General features: G+C 37.5%; 1 protein-coding gene across 1 annotated transcript; it reads left to right on the top strand.

Moving 5' to 3' along the window:
• Positions 1-52: 52 nt before the first annotated feature.
• LOC110472357 (inter-alpha-trypsin inhibitor heavy chain H3) lies at positions 53-20,013 on the top strand. Its single transcript, XM_085590181.1, has 23 exons — positions 53-182; positions 4,070-4,093; positions 5,196-5,362; positions 6,379-6,483; positions 6,912-7,074; positions 7,757-7,867; positions 8,328-8,453; positions 8,888-9,004; positions 9,758-9,926; positions 10,246-10,371; positions 10,614-10,795; positions 11,769-11,954; positions 12,260-12,399; positions 12,778-12,957; positions 13,291-13,396; positions 14,914-15,004; positions 15,442-15,465; positions 16,343-16,393; positions 16,764-16,877; positions 17,463-17,667; positions 18,727-18,899; positions 19,382-19,493; positions 19,581-20,013. Exons 1-23 carry the CDS (start codon positions 93-95, stop codon positions 19,708-19,710), a joined length of 2,892 nt encoding a protein of 963 aa, XP_085446307.1. The 5' UTR covers positions 53-92; the 3' UTR covers positions 19,711-20,013.
• Positions 20,014-20,149: the final 136 nt, after the last annotated feature.

Here is a 20,149-nt window from a genome sequence, read left to right on the forward strand (position 1 = left end):
TCTGTCATTGGGTTATTTATTAACACTAGGTAAACAAAGCTTTATATATTTATGCATATCATTGCAATTGGAACCTCACTTTTTTTTCCAAAATGGAAAAGAATCTATTGTGTTGTATTTTATTATTAATTCCTGCCTTTGCATCCTCAGACTTTTTGCTAACACATGTCAGAAACATCAAGGTAAGTAATCAACCATGTGTGGGTTGTGGGTCTCCCACTCCTCAGAGATTAATTTCTTGCAGTTTATCAGCATTTATCAGTTCATACAATGCTGGCAGCTGGAGCTCTGTGTTCTCTGGTATCCCTGGACACAGGATAAAAACTGGAACTCAGACTTGTTGATCTCTAATCAGCCTCAGTTTTCAATTAGCTGTGAAGTTCTTCTCTCCCTCTTTTTTTCCCCCTGTCATAACCACATAATGGTGACATATTTTAGTAAAATACTTAAATGTGTAAAGCAATCAGTGCTGCCAGAGAACTGACTTTGCACCTATTAAGGAATACAAGTGAAAAGATGGCTCTAAGAAGCAGAAAACATGGCATCGAGATAAAGGCCCGCTGTCCAAATGACATGGTAGGATTTTTCTCGAAAGATTTCCATGTTACCACAACATGAGATACATCTCTCAAATGAGCCATTCCGGTTTTGGCTGGATCTCTGAGTAAGGCAGTGCTGCCTGATGTTTTGCCTAATTTTCTTTGGTTATCTTGCTGGCCACTACTCCTTGCCCCCATAAGTGATTTCCCTCTCTCTCAGTGGCTGTGTACTCTGAAAAGTCATGGAGGGCAAATCTGTTTAGGGAGCATTCTGAGTTACTGGGTAGAACACGACTGAACAATTTACAGTTGATTGCTGTTGATTAGATTATGATCTTTGCTAAGACATTTTATTTGAAAATCAGGATAGTATCATGTCTAACTTTTAAGAGTCAATGTGAGATTTAATGCTGCAAATTGGAAATGCCAGGGATACTTATTATTTAACCATTATGTAGCCCAGATAAAATGTAGCTTTTTCCTTCTGATTACTGTGGTGTCTGGGGTTCTATATGTTCTCTACAATGCTAAAGCCTTTCTAAATGGAAAACTGCCAAAGCTCTGTGAATGCACTATCCATACAGAGCACTGTGGAAAAGCCACTTGATTCTCCCAGGTTTTTTTGGTACTTCATGCAAGTGTGATTTGATTGAAATGGTGGAGATTGCTCTGCAGGGTGAAGGTCTTGGTGTCCATCAGTGTCTTGGCCCCTTTGAGCAAGCAGTAGCAAGTGTTGAAGCGTGGCTGGAATTCTGGCTGTCTGGTGACCTTTAAGCTGTCAAAGCTGCTTTTAGAGCCACAGCCAGGTAAGACACAGTTGGCAGACCCAGTTCTGCTGAAAATGGAACAAAAATCCGCATCAGACCTCCCTGTGTGTGCTGGCACACCCTGTTCCTATCGGCTGCATTATGGGCTCTTCTCTGTGGCACCCAGTTGGCATCACTTGGCGTGATGAAATTTTCAGTGTTGCTGTAGATTCAGAGATCATTTTCATGCCTTGTTTTCCTATGTAGCATTTACGGATAGATGCAAATACCTCATTCAGTGTTGTGGATTCCCAGAGGTCTCTTCAAGATAACTGTAAAATCTTTGCTGAGTTTTCTAGTCGTGCTATGGTTTAGTTTCCTAAGCTGTACAATCAGGACTTCCTTCAGCAACTACTGTAATGGAGTCCTCTTTTCCCTCTCTGTTTTCTTGGGAGTTCAAATTTCTCTTTTCCTTTCCAATTTCTGTAGATTTTTCGCACCTCTAGTTTTTCCTGCTGCCAGAGCAAAACAGTATTAAACAAAAGAAGTTTGTTGCTGTTACACAACTGAAAAATAATAAAATTCTAATAATCGGTGCAACTGGAAAATATGTGAAAATAATAGAGAAACATTTTATCAAGTAACAATTACCCAGGTAGAGGATGTTAATTCTCATTTTAGTCTAGAATTGCATAATCATTTTGATTGGCACACTATTGCTTTTGGCCCACAGAGCTCAGAATGACCTTGATGTTAGTGATGGCTCAAGTTACACTCAAGTGAATCATTAAAAATTAAAAAACCCAGAACAAAATTACAGACTTAGAGTCACGTAATCACCTCCCAAACCCTGCAAATCAGGGTCAGCTAGTGTAGCTGGGTGATGTCCAGCTGGATTACTGGAGATCAGCCCAAGTGCAATGTGAGTAGTGCCTTTCACAGAGATTTTTCTGTAGTTTAAATGGAAATTGCAGAGTACCCCTCAAAATATTTACAGAGTCAAAATAGAACTCCTTTAAAACTGCCATTGAAGCCATGATTCTGATAAAGAATGTGCAGAACAGCAATTCTATAAAACTCAAATGCAGGTACAGTATCTTTCAGTTTGGAAGCAGTAGTCAGAATTGCAGAATTTGTAGCTATATATAAATATATTTTATAATTTACACAAATATATTTTTTTTGTATTTTGTATAAACTGTGTGGTAATTCCACTGTAAGGAAAGTTTTTACCAAACAAACTGACATTTTGCAGAGTTCCAGCTTTTTGTTTCCCAGGGTGCATACCTGAGTTTGTGTATTGTAAGGGGAAATGACAAGATGTAATAACAGTATGGATACGGAAAAAATATTTCCAATATTGGAAAGGTCAGATTTCTGTTGATACACACTCTGTACTGACATTAAAGGAATCCATATATGCTTGTGAAAAGGAGAGATGGACACACAGAAATCATCTGGATGGCAGTAACAGTTTGAAAGATGAACATAAAGGAATGCACACTGACATTTTTTGCCAGACTTTTACAGCTGAAGAGAAGCCTCCTCCCTCAAACCTTGCATTACCACAGATTTAATACATTGTCTTGAAAAGAACCCCAAATAAACAAAAAATAACCCTCTGTATTTCAGTCCAACTGGGAAAGGTACTGAAAGCCTTAAGTGTACTCGAGATGTGTGTCTGATTTGTTGTGTCCTTATCCCTGCCTTTGGTGGGGCAGGTAAACACAATTCCACAAAATGTGACCCCCGAGGCTCTTGGAGCCAGATGAGATAAGGTGTTTGCTGAGCTGATGGGAATTGAGTTAGACAAGCTGTTATTTTAACTGCACTCAGGAAGTTTGTTTAATGCCTGTCCTCTCTTTCAGAACAGAGTATGAGATACTGTCATACAGCTTCTGATATTTGCACCTACTCTGGGAGCAAATATTGGGAAAAAAAAAACCAAACATTTTAACTGATTATTTTTTTCCCCCCTCCATGCAGCTTTTTGTAGTGACAGCCTCCTCTATCTAATCCTGCTGAATTACCTTCCTACCTAGTCATGTTAGGGTGAGAGGCTGGTGGGCTGAAATGGGAAAAATTTAGGAGTCTGAAGAAAATGTAAGGCTACATCTGCCTGATTGGATTTGTGTAACAGGAAAAAATCTGTGTAAACTGGGTTTTTATGTTTTGATGCAACCATTTTATTTCTTCAAAAGGATAATAAATTTGAAAAGAAAATATGTACTGCAGGACCCAGATCTAGGAATTCTCAAGAAAAAGATATTGCTATGAGGACAAGATAGTTTGGTTTTACTTGAGGTCACCATAGAGCAAATCCTTACTCAAGGAAGACCTATTAAACAGATTTTAGTGTGTTCTTTAGTCTCAATGACATTTAATTATAAACGGCACTGAGCATTTGAGTGTCTTTTCCTCTCATTCTCCCTCATATTTCAAGGGTCAATGTTTCTTTTCAGCTGGAACAAGACACTTATTGTGTCACATGAGCAAAATATAAAGTGAGCAACTTTTGAAGTTTAACTTACCTTTCAAAAACACAGTATTTAAGATACACTAGCATCAAATGAAAACCAAAGCTGGGAATGCCATAAGAAAACTAACTCCAACCTGCCTCACATCCCTTATTTGCTCTTCCCTCAAATTTACTTCAGTTTATTAATGAAGACCTTTCTCAAGCCTTCCTTCTCCTGGACTTCTTTTGACTTGTAACAACTACATGGATGCTAAGAGATTTATTCCTACCTAAGTCATGGTTTTCCCCTTTTTTTCTCTTTACAGAAGCGAAATGCTGATAATGACTTGGTGAGTAAAGTTTGGTTTTGTCTTGGCTACCAAGATTTTATAGTGTTAAGAATATTCTTACTGTGTTCACAAAATGTTTCTGTGAGTCCAGTCTGAGCAAATGGATATTTCTGAGTGTGTGACAAGGAAAACAGCCCAGAGCTGTAGGACTAACTAAATAGTTTCTTTCCAAGCTCTGATAGAAGCTCCTAGACAAGGAAAGAGAATGAAAAAAATATTTTTAATCTCATTGTATTTGAATAAATACCTAAGTTGTTTTGAAGTCACCTCTGTATCTCTAATAGACTTTCATTCTATGTTGGTTTTGTTTTTATTTTTATGTTGCAGTTATTGCTAAGGAAGGCAAGAGGCCTCATCTCTGGGGCTGATTCCACTTGGCACCTGGAATCCCCTTCAGCAATGCTTAAATGCTTTGATTGTTTGGGGACCTTCTTAATCAAGCAGCAGAGATCAGACCCATCATAAAGCCTCCAAGGTTCTTTCCAGTACAGCTTTTGCTGCAAGCTGTGGAGTTCCTAATGCAAACATCTGTTGCTATTCATGCTTTCATTTAGTGTCCAGAAACCTTATACCTGAACATTCAAAGAAAATAAGTATTGCCTTGCCCATTTCCTTGTTTAAAAAAGACTGAGCTCTAGCTGGGAGGAAGCTGACAATAACATAAAATGGAATTTGGAGGCATTTGGGCTATTTTAAAAGAAGACGATTACTTACATCCCTGTTCTAGGAGTCATCCACTCCTCTGATAACTACAGTCATTAATACAGTGAGGCAGCAGTAAAGAGCTGTGCTCTTTGAATAACCATAAAAAGTCACCCTCTCAGTAGAGAAAAAAACCTATTCCTATAATGGCAGTATTTTTGCTGTGGTGGTAGTATTTTGTTAAAGTCTATAGTTACAACTTCTGGAATAGCACTGCATGTCAGTGAAATAGATATCCAAGGAAACACAGGAGTGCTCTACTTCTTATATTAGGTCTTTCTTTTTGCTTTGGAGTGATCAATGTCCTGCTGTGATTTCTTTTAAAAAATATAATCACAACTGATTAACACACATGAGTGTGCTCTTTTTGTTTTTTTTTTTTTCATTTCTCAATTTACAGGTTGTCAATGGGATGGAAATCTGTAGCATGAAAATTGATAGTAAAGTAACTTCCCGCTTTGCACACAATGTCATCACCAGTCGAGCCGTCAATCGTGGGAATGTGCCCAAAGAAGTCTTCTTTGATGTTGAACTCCCTAAGACAGCCTTCATTACCAACTTCAGCATGTGTGTAATCTTTACAAGATTGTTAAAGAAGACTAAAAATCTCTACTAATTCAGATGGGAGAAATGTAACCCAAATGTTCATTTTTCCTTTGCTATTTGAATAGATTTCTAAACACCTCCTGGGTAATTTTCTGGTACTATTAACTTAACATGCAAGATATGTGGAGAAAGGCAAACATTGGTATATCTGTAGAAAAGATGACTAATTTTCAATTATTTCTATTCATCATCATGAATAGAAGGGAACCTTAGGGAATGTGGGACCTTTCCTGCAGATTCATCCACCTTTTCAGAAATGCAGAAATGCCTCTTACTTACTCTGGTATTATCAAACCAGGAAAGTTCCATTACTTAATTTCCCTGATGGCATTATACCTTAATTTATCTCTTCATTTAAAAATCATATTTTACTGAAAGGCAGAAAGCAGAATTATTCCATTACATTTGTACCTTTAGTTGCAATCATGTGTAGTTCTCCACCATTATGAGGTTTGATTCAGTTAAGTACATCCATCTCTGCTAATCACACAGTGGCTGCTTTATCTCCAGTGAGGAGGAGTAGTAGCTTTAGGACACAACCACCCATAATGCATTTTAGAATTTTTTTTTGGTAGAATGAGGTGATGAGAAATTGCTGCTAAGTCCTCTAAGGATTTCCAGGATGAAATGCTCCTCTGTAGATGATGACATTTGGACAGGTGAGTCACATCCAGAGAGTTGGTTTGCCATTAGATGAGATGGTGAAGATGCTGAAGTGTAGGACTATAGCAGGTGTAAGTTGTGTTGCTGTAGCCCAGTTTTGATCTAATTCAAAGTAAAAATTGGTTTATTATACTTCTGTGATACTGCGCACAGAGCTCTTCATTCCAGCTGAATTCTCTGAGGAGCCTGGCTTCAGTGAAAGGGCCTAAATCTTGGCAATAACAGGTCTCTGAAAGTGATTATTAGCAAACAAATCAATAAAGGGAGAATTCCTGTAGTAACTTTCAACTGAACTAGGACTTTTTAATGTGCAGGACAATTGATGGTGTCACCTATCCTGGAACTATAAAGGAAAAAGAAGCTGCAAAAAAACAATATGAGAAGGCTGTTTCAAGAGGACAGACTGCTGGTCTTGTCAAGTAAGGATCATGTCTTGCTGCTTCCACACCATCACTCCATAGTGATGAAGATTGTGAGATTGGAATTGCTGTGTTCTGGCACTTTGCTGACATTAAGGCACAAAAGAACAATCATTAAGTTATAGTTATTGTAGCACAAAATGTAGAAAGGAAATACAGCCTCTGACTGCACAGGCACTGTCTGCAACTATGGAAAGGCTGTTCCTGCAAATTTCACTGGCTTTGTGGGACCTATTCCTGGGATTGAGCTCAGTGAGAAACTTGAATAAATTTTTCAGGCTGAGTATGATTTTGAGTATTGATTGATGATTTTTAGCAGTATATCAAAATTCCCATATTTATTTTACTTCTTTTTGAAAATCATATGCCACCAACAATAAATACTGTGAAAAAGGATAAAGATCTTTTTCCTACCCATTTAAATACAGAGCTTCAGGAAGAAAAACAGAAAAATTCACTGTCTCAGTCAACATTAAAGCAGCCAGTACAGTCACTTTTGAACTCACATACGAGGAACTGCTGAAGCGACAGTTTGGAAAATATGAAATGTTCATCAAAGTAAAACCAAAGCAGCTTGTCAAAGATTTTGAGGTAAATGGCAAACTGATCAAATTTGACTGTAATTTAAGAGATGATGGAATTCTGCATATCTGTTGAAAGTGAAGTACCATGGTCATTCCCATTGGTTCACAGGTGAGCTAAAGGCCATGATAACATTTCTTATGAGTTCCATGGGGAGCACTCATCAGTATGCTTTAGTGCAGGCTTTTACCTGTAAACCTGACAAATTTGCTCATGTACTGAGCATTCCAAAAGAAATCTTGTATGAAAACCTGAAAAAGCTATTATAATGCCTTGGAGTAATTGTATGTACCCTTATAGATAATGTCCAGCTTTCTCACACCACTGTGAAACAACACCATCTTTGAATCACAGCGATGCATGTCACATTCTGCAATACTGCAACTTTTTGTGCCTATCTGCCTCGATGGGATACCACTATCTAGTTTTCCAACAAGTCATATTTCTATTAAAGTTTATTTATTTATAGCTTTGTTTTTAACTTCTGTGTTAACTTCTGAAAAGGCCTCTTTGGCTGAAGATGTTTTCACACAAGTGTAGATTTGGACTGCCATGATGAATTACAAAAGTAAATTTCTTTATTTTTATGAAAATCCCTCTTTCACATCTGTAGTTGCTGATCCTGCTGTAAATGGCTGAGTTGATGTATTGTGGTTTAATCAAGACAATAAATTTTCAATTAATATTTCAGATTGAAGTAGATATCTTTGAGCCCCAGGGTATCGCTGAACTGGAAGCAGAAGGAACATTCATCACCAATGAGCTCCAAAATACCATTAAAAAAACTTTTTCAGGAAAAAAGGTACATTGATTACTGCATTCCATTATTAACTTATGGTTGTAATTTTGAAATAATAATTTCAGTGCTAGTGATGGCAGCAAGAGGAAACCTGGATACTAGCAAGATTACCTCTTACAGAAAAACTGAATTACTAACAAGTAATTCTTTTCCCTTGTATGGGGGTAGTAGGATTCTTAAATACATACAACAGCTTTATCAAACGTGTTGTTCAGAGTGAAGAGCTGACCCAAGGCAGATGGGGAAGTAAGCATATGGAGAAAGCTGTGGATAGCAGCCTTCATGTTTCAGTTACCACCAATAAATTTCTAAGTACATATGGATATGTACAATCTAGTGGCTAACCCAATAAAATAGGTTATTCTTATGTCTGTGAAAATAATATTTTAAAAAATGCAGATGTGTTCTGTAAAAGATTTTCAGCTATTAAGGTTCAGATCTAAGGAAGTTTTTTTCTTTGCAGGGCCATATCTCTTTCAAGCCAACCCTCGACCAGCAGAGAACTTGTGCAAATTGCTCAGAGTCTGTCTTGGATGGGGATTTTACTGTAAGATATGATGTGAAGAGAACAACTCCAGATAATTTGCAGGTAAGTCTAACAACTTGAAATTCTGCGCTGTTGAACAGTGTAACTTGCACAGTAAAGGTCAGGGAGCAGTGAGGGCCAGCTGTTTCCTAAGGAACAGGCAGCTGACTGGGAGCAGGAGTCAGTCTTCAGGGTGGGATCCAAAACAGTGGAGTCCATGGATAGGAACAGGTTTGGCTGTGACACAGCTGGAGACCGACACTGTAGCTGTTCTGACACTGTAGCTCAGCCAGGGACTAAAGGCCCAGTCTTGCACTTCAGTGACACTCCTGGGCCCATGGACAGAGGTGAGACTGATCAGGGCCATTAAAACCTTTTAGGCCACTCAGAGGCTAGTCATTAAATGAGAGTAATAGCTCCTTTATCTGTTTTACCTTTATAATGTACCAAACTTTTTGGCGGTGGTGTGTTTTTTTTTTTAACATTTTCTTTTTCAGATTGTCAATGGCTATTTTGTACACTTCTTTGCACCAACAAATCTTCCGAAGTTGTCCAAGAATATTATTTTTGTATTGGATACTAGTGGCTCAATGTCTGGAAGAGAAATAGAACAAGTGAGTTATTACATTACTGTAGAGTTTCAATGAAAGAGCTGGAACAGTGCTGGGAGGGAGATGCTGCTGGAAGGAACAGGATGCCTTACAGTGCACATGTGCTGCTCAAGCTGTTACAAAGTGGCTCAATGGTGCGACCTCTCTAATGCCCACTGCCAGATGTACTAGTTTGCAGTGTTGCTGTAGAGCAAAAATCTATACATTTAGCCTATATTTGCTTATAAATGTCATTAGGTCAAAACTCTAAATATCAACATTTCCAGAGAGTGCTGTCATATGTGCTTGACAGTTCCAAAATAAGCCATGCATAAAGATTATGTGCATTTTCTCTGTTCACTCTGTATCTGGGAAGCAGCAGCTCTTTTCAGAGTTATGACTGAGCTAGTGTTCAGAATTTTCAGGCTTTGGTGCTGCATCAAAATATCCAGGCATGCTTGTTTATGAGCTTCTCCACTAACCTAGCTACCCATTTGCCATGCCAGCTTATCTTAGTGTAAGCAACCAACCATGACGGGAAACCTGATTTTCATCTCAGCTACAAAGATTTACCAGATGTTATTGCAGCTGACTTCCCTAGGGTTACTCTGAAATTGACACAGGGACTGGCAAGAACAGAACATGCTCAGAATTTTTTTAATATATACTGTGTAGGAGTAAAAAATAGCCCAATGCTGAGAGATTAATGATGTAAAATCTGTAAGCACATATTCTGTTACATTTTGAATCATGTATTTAAATCTCTTTGCCTTACAGACAAAAGAAGCGCTGCTAAAAATCCTAGATGACATTAAAGAAGATGACTTCTTCAATATCATATTATTTGATAGTGAAATATCTACCTGGAAAGAAACATTAATCAAGGCCACTCCTGAGAATTTGGATGAAGCAAGGAAGTTTGTTCAGCACATTTCTGCTCAAGGCTGTAAGTATTTGACTGGCCTTGCCAGTAGGTCACTGTGTACGTTAATTTATTGATTGATTCTGTGAACACAATGCTACAGTGTGTTGGGGTTTCAGATCGCTGATGAGGCACCCCTGAAGTTCAGTTTTACTCAGAAGATGACACCTATTTCTCTTTATGTTTCCAAAGTCCAGGTACTTTTCTATCTAGATATCCCCTTGCTTGTAAATCCAAGTCTTTCATTTCCTTACTGTAATGAAATCTCTTCAGACACCAGTGAAAAATGGACCTTTATTTTGACAGCCTTTGCTGAACCCAAATTTCTATATCTACCTCATAGTGACAAATTTACATGGTGGTTTGATGAGAGGAATTGATATTCTGAATGCTGCTCATGAAGAAAACCTTGTGCCCAAGAGAAGCGCTTCTATAATTATCATGTTAACAGATGGCCAGCCAAATGTAGGTAAGTTTGTGTTGGATGGAATAATAAAGATAGTTCATTAACTGACAAAAAATGCTAGTTAAAAATGGCCTTCCTCCTTGACTTCTGGATATTTTCATTATTTGAACTCTACCAGCATCATAGTACTAAATCAAGATTTTGGTAATGTCTCCTAAGAAATCTGAACATGCCAAGTCACATTTGATTTTGTGATCATGTTATCTATTTTGAAAACAACTCAAACATTTCCTGGTTTGATGCAGGTCTATCAAATAATCATGAGATTGAGAATGCAGTGAAGAAGGCCATTGATGGGAGATACACCTTATACAATCTTGGCTTTGGCAGTGGTGTCGACTATGGCTTCTTGGAGAGGATGGCACTGGAGAATAAAGGATTGGCCCGTCGGATTTACCCTGACTCTGATGCAGCTTTGCAGCTTCAGGTCAAGTAATTACCATGTACATATGATCACAGATACAGTAGGTCAGATAACTATTCATGTTCTTACTTTCAAATAATCAAAATCCCAGTGTGTAATCTGATTCTGAGATGCTCTAGAGTCTGCTGTGATCAGAGTATTAAAATCATAGAACAGTTTGAGTTGGAAGGGACCTTTAGTTGCATTTAATTTTCCCCTTCCCTTATATAAGCAGGAAGTGCAGGGACAGTAAAAGGGACATCCTGTCAACTATGGCAGGGAGTTTAAAACATGGCATAGGGTGACACAAGTCACAGTTCTGAAGGACACTCTGGTGGAATTGCTGCAGTCATTATATCTCTGCACCTCAAAGATCATATGGTTAATGTCATGTCAAGGGACAAGAAGAGTAACAAATCATAAAGTTCTAGATATCCTTTCTGAAGAAATTCACTGCAAGCAGGTGTATCTTACCACACTCCTGAGGCATTTTAGAATTGTATAAGACATAGAAACTGGTACAGGCCATACAGAGTTGTCTTTTTTCACCCTCACATTCCAGTAGCAGCCATTCAAAGAATTAGATATTAGATTTCATCTCTGGTAAGATCAAATACCCAGTCTCCTTCGATTATGATGTCATGTCATGTCAGTCTCTGCAGAGAAGAGGTGTAGAAAATTATCTATATCAAATAACAGGAGGCTTGGTATCCCTCTTTATATTGATGGAACTCATCATCCACAGCAAATTGTTCTCAAATATTCTTCCTTTCTCTTAGCAAGACTGGAGAGTTTGTATGTTCTTTCTTATTTCCATTATTTGTAGATTTCTAGGCCTTGCACTCTGAGATTTAACTAAATATCTAAATATTTTTTATAAAATACACTTTTAGCTTTCATTGCTGAAATAGCAGGATGTTTGTGGTTACAGATCTACCCATGAATTGAAGAAACAATGATAATTACATGTTTTATTTTTTTCCTTTCAATCCTACAGGGGTTTTATGATGAGGTGTCAAATCCCATGCTCATAGATGTGGAGTTAAACTACCCAGAAAATGAAATATCAGACCTAACTACTAACAGCTTTAAGCATTTCTATGATGGGTCTGAGATTGTGGTGGCTGGGCGCTTTGTGGACAGCAACCAAAACCATTTGTCTGTAGATGTAAGAGGTGAAGGTGTAAGTATGAATTTCTTTGACTTATGTAAGTTACACAGAATCTCTGAATGCTTCTTTTGCCTCCATTGTGATGAACAAAAATGCAATGTGAATGTGGAATACTGGGTTATGTTCTGTAGTGTACATCTCTAAAATTCCCAGAAACAATGGGACAAAATTCCTCTTACAATACTGGCAATTTTCTGGTGTGGAACCAGACATGTTTTCAATTTCATAAGATTTTCATGTGTGAAGGTCTTAATTTTTGGGAAGTTCTGTCAGTCCCTGGCTACTTGTGATACAGAGAACATTCTTACTCCCAACAGGCTCACAATGCCCTGTCATACACCACAGAGCAAGGTGCTGAGCAAACAGCTCAGGCTTTCCAAGAACAACAATACATATTTGGAGAGTACATTGAAAGGCTCTGGGCTTATCTTACCATTGAACAGCTCTTGGAAAAACGGTAATTATACCTAGAATAATACCTTAACTCTCTGACTTCTGCAGTTTCTAGGACGTGAAGCTGACATTGACATCCCACTGAGGTGCCAGTGGGAAAGCATAAAAATCAGTGAGGGAAATCCATCAACCTATTCCCTTCCCTAGCCTCAGTATTCATGTTTCAGGTTGCATTTGCAACAATTTTAAATTACTGCAAGTATAAAGCACAGTTTTGCCTTTCTCTTGGACAGCCAGTAGAGTGAGAAGTACTCTTAGACTGTACGTTATAGCTTATTGATAAATTACCTGCAGAGAAATGACTTTACTTTGAAATATGTAATCTGAAGGATGGTGAGTGATTCAGCAATCAGTGATGCTGGGAGTCTCTTCCTTTATTCAGCATTACAGCCACAGGAGAAGAAAAGGAGAACCTTACAGCTCAAGCCCTGGCTCTCTCACTACTCTACAAGTTTGTAACACCACTGACATCCATGGTGGTAACAAAACCAGAAGAAAATGACAATGAAGAGGGGATTGCTGATAAACCCACTGAAGGTATAGACATCTTCACAACTGTACTGTATTTGAGAAGCTAAGAGTTCCTTTTAGGTTACCCGAAAGAAAGGCTTCATGTGGGCACAGTTTTAAATAAGTATCTGCAAAATCTACTTTACAAGCCTGGCATGTGTGTGGTTTATGAAAAATTACTTCTTATTGTAAAGCTCATTTCCATCAAAATATCTTTCATTACTAAATCATATGGCAAAGTACTATAAATTTAAAATAAATGTACTTTAAACTAAATAGGAAAAACTATTATAGAAAAAGACCCTGAAAGCCAAGAAGCATTTCTAATCTAATAATCCAGCTATATTCAGGTGATTTACCATCACTATTTTTCTACATACTTCAGCCTAGGGATAGATGTAGTAACCTGTTTCCACATGAAAGGGGAAAATTTGCATGAGCTCTTCCTCAGGCAGGATATAGCAGGTTGTAAAAAGATTGAGATTTCCTATGTAAAACACAACAGTCATATACATATTGCAGAAAGAAAAGCAATTATATTGAAAGCATACAATTTGTTTTCAACTCCTCTGATACTTTAGCTAATTATTAACTCCTTGCTTAGTGAAACATTCTTTTTCCTACAGTTCAGCCTCTCTGTTTAACCCCTGTGTAACACATTCCCTATTCCTCCTTGCTTTCTGGCCAAGCAAGGCAGTGCTCTCTGCTCAGTGTGTCCCCCAGCCATCCTAACTTCATCCCCAGGTATTGTTTGAGCCACCCTCATCCCACAGGTCTGACAGAGGCTTTCCAGTCTCTTCTATCAGCATCCTTTATTTTTTCTCCAATTTTTGTTTAGAACCCCTGAAAGTTCCTTGGGATCTCTGTGTGGGCTCTCTGCTGCCTTCTAGATGAAAAACTTTCTAATCTCCTGATTTTGGCATGGGAATTTAAGACATTTTAGCATAACAGAGATACTGGAGATTGGTGAGGTTTTTTCAGCTGCACTAAGTCCTGAAACCAGTGAATTGCTAAGTGCCCTTCAAATCTGAATCATTCTTCAGGCATTCTGCTGATAAATTTTTGCATTATGTTTCATGACTCTCATAATGGATTACTGACATAAAACCCCTTAATGATTAATTTAACACTCAAGTCACTACACAGCATAATGACTTTAAAGTTTAAGCTGGTCTCCATAAAATGGAAACCCCCAAACATCTGACAGAAGTGCCATCCACTCAATCATCTTCAGTTCTTTGCTTTCCCTTTCCAGGTATTTGTAGTACAAAAGCTCTTTTCTGAACCCTTTTCAAAGTAAATCCTCTCTGTATATAGGTATATAGAGCAGTAATAGAAGAAAACAGTCAAAGCACTCCCCCATGTAAGAAAAAAAACAAACCAATTTTACTCACCCTGAAGTCTCAGTTCACAAATCAATGTATTCAATCGTCCAGTCAGTATTAACATAATCATCCAAATGCCTGGAAAACCACAAAATAGTAAGTAAAATTTTGCAATATAGGTATGGCACAGCATAAAGCCATTCAAAATAGAGCTCTTGTCCCATACATAATAAATTGCAGTTCTGCTGCCCCATAAACAGCTTTTTACTTTCAGTTCCTGTTTGACATACAAATACTGAGTTGTATCACTGGGAAGAAATGTAATTACAAAATACTGAAGATAGCTGGTTGTGTTTTCAAAGTTTTAATTTTTTTAAAATGTTTTATTGGAGTCAGAATCTCTCCTGTTTAATTGTATAACTGAAACTGTAAATTTCTTTTTTCTTCCTTTTACATCTCACCTGCCCATGGCAACAGCTGAAGGTATGTACATTTCTTATTAAATTTACTTAATATTTTTAGACATGGATTTTCTACATTACTTATTTGATCTAGGATGCAATATTTTCCTGAAGTTCATGGGGGATTAATCAAGATCATATTATGAATAGACATACAACTTTTCAGATGGATAAGTTTGTGAATAGGGGTTTCAGTTCAGTTCCTGTCTCTGATGATTGCAGCATCCCACCACTGTGGAATTCAGGCCCAGTACAAGTCAGCTGCTCTCCAGGGCTGCCACTGGGGCCTTCCACGTGGCAATCTCATACAAAGGTATCTTCATTCATGCCATGATTGCCACTTCTAAAGCACAGAAACACCCTGACAGAATTTCAGATGTACAAAGAGCAGAAGAGTAGAAAAATGTGGCACCAGGCAGGCAAATCTTCCTTCCCATAGGTCAGTTTAGAAGAAGGTGGCACAGCGGGATCAGAGAACAGGCTGTCCCAGTCCCAGAGAGAGCCAACCCCGTACTGTAGGAGATGTCACATTTGTGCTGGAAAGCAGGCTGTGCTTTCAGCCCCTTCAATATTGTTGCTTTGTAGCACTGTTAAAGAAACTGTTTTGACTACATTTTTACCTTATATTATTTAGAAACTGATACATAATTACAAGATTTTTGGGTTTTGGAAGGAGGAAGGAATGAAGTGGGTGAGATTGGTTTTCATTCTTTGTAGTCTCTAAAATAACATTTTGTTTCATTCAAGCAGGGATGTTCACAGGTCCTTTGATGGGTAAGTAATTTAACTTACTTTTCTGAACAGAGCAGGATCTATCAACTGTGATTACCAGAGGCAGAGATGCCTTTTCTGGCAGTACAACTGGATTTTAACAAATACTACCAAATTTTGCTCACTGCTGAAAAGACACTTAAAGGTTGAACAATATGAGGTGACAAAGTTTCAGCTAAATAGTTTGTATGGAGAAAATACCTGTTCATCAAACCACCATTTTTTCCTGAAAGCTGTTTCCCAAGAACAGAGTATGGATTTCATTCATTTCCTTTGGAATTATATAAAGCAAAGGACTGTGATGTCAGCATCTCTGGCTAAATTAACATGTTCAGTCACTTGTGCAAAAAGCATCTGTTTTATTCAAGAGAGAGAAACTGATGCACCAAATTGCTGGCTGGGCAATCCTGGAAATGGAAGAGCTACAGTTATGCTTTTTCTCTGGATGCCAGTCTCTGTCTCTATCTAGCTTTTTCAAGTCTTCACTGAAAAGACTTAATTACATTCTAGAAAAAAAAAAAAAAAAAGGTAAAACAAACAAACAAAAACCACCCCAAATGTCAAAAAGTCAGAAGTTTTCAATGGATGATGTTGCATTCCCTTGCTGATAGTTTAATCCTCAAGTCTGAAATATTTGTATCCTACAGATATGTTGCTTGGGCTATATGGAAACCCTCAGAGCAATTTAAACTACAAGTGAAATCTGTGTCTATCCTGAAGCTTTTTTTGATTCAAAAGCAGCACACAAACTGTCATTCCATAGATTACATGCTTTAAAAACTAGGATGCAGTTACTGATTTACCTAGCATATTAACTCCCTGACATCTTACATGGCCCATGCAATTTCCCATTTTCTAACAACTTTCTTTCCTTCTGCAGCTTCACCACTCTATTACACATCTGCATCAGCACCTACATGGTATACTAGTGGTGAGTAGCTGGATTAGTGTCTGTCTAGGAGAACAGAAGAGGGTATTAAAGCTAAATCACACAATTCTAATGAATATGTTTAATATTTCGCTTCCATAAAAGCAGCCATTTTTTCATTTTTAAGGGCAAGTATTTTAATTTACCTTTTAAACATCTTTCAATGTCTTCTAAAGGTCAAGTAATTGAAATTATATGTGGTCATTTTCTCAGTCCTCCCTCCCATCAGTAATTTTTGTGTTGATAATTGCCTGTTGCCTATTAAATAATTTATATTTAGTTATTAAATTTAAATATTAAGCAATATTAAAAACTCATGGGGAGCTTTGACCCTGTGTATCACTATACAGACACCAGTGATTTGCCTTTACAGTTGATGGAGATCCACACTTCATTATATCAGTGCCACAAAAAAAAGATGCCCTTTGTTTCAATATCAATGAAAACCCTGGCATTATCTTAAATTTAATAAACGACCCAGTTACAGGTGAGTTTTAGACTTTTTTTTTTTTTTTTTTTTTTTTTTTTTTAAATACAGGATACTTCTAACAAAATGTGTTTTAAGGCTATCTCTCTCTTTTATAATGCATAAGCTTTTTTCCCCAGCAAAGTTATCAGGAGGTCCTGTAGCTATGATAGCTTACCATTACCATGACTGTTTTCACTTCTTGTAGCAAAAGGAAATTTTAAACTTACTTTAAAGGCAACTGGGAGGATTTACAGTAGTAATTTGTCTCAGTGAGTTGTAGTAGAAGCAATAAAATAATCCTTAGGTTGCTAGTTTGTGGAATGTCTGCTAAAGAGAGACTGATGTCACTCAGACTCTGTACCCATCACAAACTCTCTGTGCTTTGGGAAAAACTGAACTTTTCTCAACAAAATGATTGTTGGCTCTGTGGAAATTCACAGAACAACCTCCAGAACTTTATTTTGCTTTGGTACAAACATTCACAAGTAACTTTGATCTATTTTTCAACTCATATTTAATTTCCTAAGTTGCTAAATTTTCAAGACACTCCTTGACATCAGTTGATGAGTCTATAAAACAATATTTGTTTCATTTCTGTATTAGGCATCACAGTCAATGGAGAACTTATTGGTGATAAGAGAGCAAATAGTGATGCAAAGATCCAAAACTCATATTTTGGAAAACTTGGTATTGCAAATAAGCACCTAGGTGTAAAACTGACAGTAACTCCTGAGGCGATCACAATTCAGAATGGTGATGAAAAAACAGGTTTCACCTGGCTGGACTCAGTCACCTTGAAACAAGCAGGGTAAGACTTACAGAAAGGTTATTGGGCTCTTGTATTACTTTCTACTTGTCTAAGTACTTCTAAGATTTGTGTGTGAATCTACAAAAGCAATCGATTCAAGCCTTGCTAGATTCTGCTCTTTACTTTGTTGTGTAAATGCTGAATTATTCACAAATTCCTCTGTTTGAAATAAGTAAATGAAGACTTTTCTCTGATCTTCTATTGTTGTGACTAAGGTAAAACTAGATTTGGTATTGTGCTTTGTAGAGCAGTGTCTTGCAAATATTTATGGAGTAACTTCAGACATAGTGTGTAATCCTTCAAAGGCATAATAGTGTTCCAAAAGCAAATCTCCATTTTAAAAATTGACCTTGTGGCAGTTACAGAATTGTTTGGTTTTTTTTCCTGTCAGCAGGTATCCCAGTTTCTCATGGGATAGATTACAGAATAATTTATACCTGTGCAAATGGTTTATAGAAGGAACAGGCAACATTTTCTCTTCCTCCTCCTTTACATTTCACTGTGTAGAATAAAATTCCTGCCTTCTCAAGGCCTGGCAGTGCAGCAGAAAGAGCAAACTCATTCATACAAGTGATTTTTAAATTGTGATAAACACATGGATGATATCACTGACACAATCAGAAGCAAATCTTCTCTATCCTAGCAGTAAAACAGGCAGTTTGGGAGTTGACTTCTCTGAAACACTAAAGGAAAAAGTGTTATGTAACACTCAGCCAAAGAACTGATTGTTTAATAATAGAATTTTTATCACTGAGCATCTACATTCTGTATCTACATATCACCAACTATCTGTAACACTGTTGAAGGACAGGTTTTGCTAAAAATATCTTGCTAAAAAGTTTAAAGGCCAGGTAGCCTTTTCCAGTGTCATTTAATATGATTCCGAGACTCTCTGTGAATACACAGAGAGACTCCATGGAGCAAACCAGGCAGCAAACACTCTCTCTTACAAAACACTGCTCAGTTTATAAAGCTACATTTGTCTTCTCACATTTCTTTCTGTTGCTGTTAACTCTGGTAAACACAATGTTCTAAGTCATGTTTTTCTTTTTCCCTCAGTTTAACTTTGATAATTAACAGGAAAAAAAATCTGGTGCTCTCAATGGGCAGTGGTGCCTCATTTGTTGTTGTTTTGCACCAAGTGTGGAAGAAACATCCTCTCCACCAAGATTTCCTGGGACTGTATACATTGAAAAGTGATAAACTGTCTGAACAGACCCATGGATTATTAGGTATGATTTTGTTTAGTGTTTCCCTGCTGGTCTTTCTTTATGAGGCTACATAATTTATAGATCTAATATTGTACTTGTGCTGAGAATAATCACACCCAGAAATTTCAGAGATCAACACATGGATTATTTGATTTTTAAAAAGCTGAAGACTTGGAAAATGTGTAATAAATTCAACAGAATAGACAACACACCAAGTAAGGATATCTTGAAAGATATCTAGAAAAGGCTGTAACTGTTCTGTGCATCAGAAGCTGGAACTTAAATCCAGATGATGTGGATACAATTCTGGGTTATAAACAGAAAATAATATCAATAATACCTCAGGCATATGTTCAATCTTACCTGAAACTTGGTGTTTGTTTATCCAATCCAAACTCTGAAGGGACATGGAAACAAGCACAGGGATGTAGAAAATCTGGGATTTCTGTTTGCTTTGCTTCTGTTTTCATGCCTGAAATGGTAATGTTAGCTTCTCTTTTTAGGACAATTTTTCCAGCCCATTGACTTCACCATACTTGAAATTCATCCTGGGTCTGATCCCAAGAAACCAGATGCCACAATGATTGTTAAAAACAATGAACTGACAGTAACAAGGTACAAAATAATGAAGTCCTTAGCAAGATTCCTTGTCCAGGTGCAGCTCCTACCTCAGTACTCCCATGGCTGTGTTTTCCCTTTCAGGGGCTGGCAGAAGGATTACAGAGGAGATCCTGCACACGGGGTTGATATTCCTTGCTGGTTCGTCCATGACAATGGAGCTGGGCTGATAGATGGTGTTCACACAGATTATATTGTTTCCAGTCTCTTCTAAGCAACTTCCTCCAAATGCACAGGCAGAAAATATTTGTTTGAAAGAACAGTATTTTCAATACATGAGATCTATTCAAAGCATATAAGCATACATGTTTAGCAAGGACAATGTATGATGGATTCTCATAGAGTTTTACTGTGTATTTGATCCAATCTGGACTGCAGGATCCCTCATCCTCTGAAGTATCCTCCTTACTAGGTTTAAAATTCTGACTTAAAATGTTACTTTGTAAAACATAACTCTACCCAATTTTAAATCAATAATTGAGTGTCAGGAGTGATTAAATAAAAGTATCAGTACTCAGTGCCTGGTTTTGTTATTCTGACAGCTTAATGTTCTCATGCCAGTTTCACAAAGCCCTGGGTGCCAGATGCATTTTGAAATTGAGCACAAGAGGATATCTGACAGCCCAGCCCAGATTTTGGGATAATCCTGTGCT

The sequence above is a fragment of the Lonchura striata genome, chromosome 12, assembly GCF_050655825.1.
Source record: "Lonchura striata isolate lonStrDom1 chromosome 12, ASM5065582v1, whole genome shotgun sequence".
In the NCBI taxonomy this organism is placed as follows: Eukaryota; Metazoa; Chordata; class Aves; order Passeriformes; family Estrildidae; genus Lonchura; species Lonchura striata.